Raw genomic sequence first — 1,934 nt, 5'->3', positions numbered from 1 at the left:
GACGCAGCATTCCAGCCCCCGCTGTGAGCTGTGCAGCTTTGCAGCCAAGGAACGGCAGCAGCTGGTGTGGCATTACGTGGAGAGCCACGAGCCGGATGCCCCCCAGGACAAACCCCTGCGGTGCCCCTTCTGCGATTTTGCTTGCCGCCACCAGCTCGTCTTCGATCAGCATATGAAGGGCCATGGGGGCACCCGCGTGTACAAGTGCTCGGACTGCGAGTACACCACCAAGAACAGGCAGAAGATCACGTGGCACATCCGCATCCACACTGGCGAGAAGCCCTACAAGTGCCACCTCTGTAAATACGCCTGCGCCGACCCCTCGCGTCTCAAGGTGAGAGCCCTGCTTGGGGATGGGAAATATAGCCTACTGCATCTATGTGGGTTGGGGGGCATCCCAGATACGGGGATTTGGGGAAGAAGAAGAAACTCCCAAGGGAAAGTTTTGTCCTCTCTCTCCTCTTCTCTGTGGCTCCTCCAGGAATAGGAGGTGAGCAGGTAAAACTCACGTGGGTACAATATGTTTCTGTCCTAAACCCTTCTCCCTGCTGTTGCAGATGAAGGGGAAGAGGGATTTGTAGCAAAGCAAGAAGGTGGGCAGCTGTCCAGGTTCACTCCTCTTCCCACTGACATCTCTAGCATCCTCTGGGTGCAGCCAGCCCTGTGGCACCAGTCAGACACGGTGCAGGGAAAGCTCAGCTTCCCTGCAAGCAGAGCCAGACCCTGCCCTCATTTCTGTAGGTGATCAGCATCCTCATGCATGGTAAAGGGCCTTTCCTAGAACAGGAGGGCCAGGCGTGGGGTAATGGAGGGGAAAATGGTCTGGTTTTGCTAAAAGAAATATTGACTTTTTTAATGGCCAGGGTGAGCTGGAGCCCTCTGGGGCCGCCTGGGCAAGGCTGCGCAATGTGCTCAGCTCAGGGCTAGCTCTGCTGGGCTAGGTTTTAACCTGGGCTTTGCCCTAAATACCTAAGTGGGGAGAAAAGCCTGTGCCCCTCCACAGGCTGGGACAGGGCAAGCTCAGCAGTATGGGGGTCTCATCCTGACCCCGCTGTGGATCCCCCCTGCCCATAGTCTGCCAGGCAAGCAGACAGCCCTCCTTGCCCCATGCAGTTTGAGATGTCAGAGCTGACTTTGAGCCCCTCGCTGACACCCCAGAGCCCTAAACATTCCCAGGGCAGGTGGCATGGCCTCATCCTGACCCAGCCCTCTTGCCCTGTGCCTAGTACCACATGCGGATCCACAAGGAGGAGCGGAAATACCTCTGTCCCGACTGCGGCTACAAGTGCAAGTGGGTGAACCAGCTCAAGTACCACATGACGAAGCACACGGGTGAGTGCTGCCCGCCAGGGACGGGCTGTGGAGCACCGGGGAGGGCTTTGGGGCTGCATGGGCCCCAGCTCCGTGCTTCTTTGCTACCAGTGGCCCAGCTGGAGGCGGGGGAGGACCCCCAGCAGTTGCGGGGCAGCACGTTCCTGTGCGCTGGTACGGGAGGGAAGTGCCCCAGGACGGGAGGGAAGGTGGGGCGGTACAGACCCCAGGGGCCAAGGCATGGTGCCTTGGAAATTTGGGGTTTTGAGGTGCCTGCTGGCAGGCTGTGCCTTCCCAGTCCCGAGGATGGTATGTAGGGGGGTCCCTGGGGAGTGATGCCATTACAGGGACAGTGAGACCCGCAGGAGGGAGGGCACCGTACCCCCATCCCAGCCCCTTCCCCATCGCTGCAGGCCTGAAGCCATACCGCTGCGACGAGTGCGAGTACCGCACCAACCGGGCGGACGCCCTGCGTGTGCACAAGGAGACGCGGCACCGGGAGGCCCGCTCCTTCATCTGTGAGCAGTGCGGCAAGGCCTTCAAGACCCGCTTCCTCCTCAAGACCCACCTGAAGAAGCACAGCGAGGAGAAGCCCTACGTCTGCAACGCCTGCGTCTTTCTGC

At 60.0% G+C, this 1,934-nt stretch overlaps 1 protein-coding gene across 1 annotated transcript in view; it reads left to right on the top strand.

Annotated features, from left to right (window-relative positions):
- ZNF142 (zinc finger protein 142) overlaps nucleotides 1-1,934 on the top strand; it is a gene marked incomplete at its 5' end in the record, with an annotated part of 9,371 nt that overhangs the window by 7,078 nt on the left and 359 nt on the right. Inside the window, 3 exons of the mRNA XM_009577529.1 lie at nucleotides 62-334; nucleotides 1,227-1,332; nucleotides 1,725-1,932. Of these exons, the coding sequence (XP_009575824.1) occupies nucleotides 62-334; nucleotides 1,227-1,332; nucleotides 1,725-1,932 (587 nt within the window). The remainder of the gene's footprint in view (nucleotides 1-61; nucleotides 335-1,226; nucleotides 1,333-1,724; nucleotides 1,933-1,934) is intronic.

This window comes from Fulmarus glacialis, unplaced genomic scaffold (assembly GCF_000690835.1).
Source record: "Fulmarus glacialis isolate BGI_N327 unplaced genomic scaffold, ASM69083v1 scaffold19265, whole genome shotgun sequence".
In the NCBI taxonomy this organism is placed as follows: domain Eukaryota; kingdom Metazoa; phylum Chordata; class Aves; order Procellariiformes; family Procellariidae; genus Fulmarus; species Fulmarus glacialis.
This window is presented reverse-complemented; position numbering and strand designations above follow the sequence as displayed.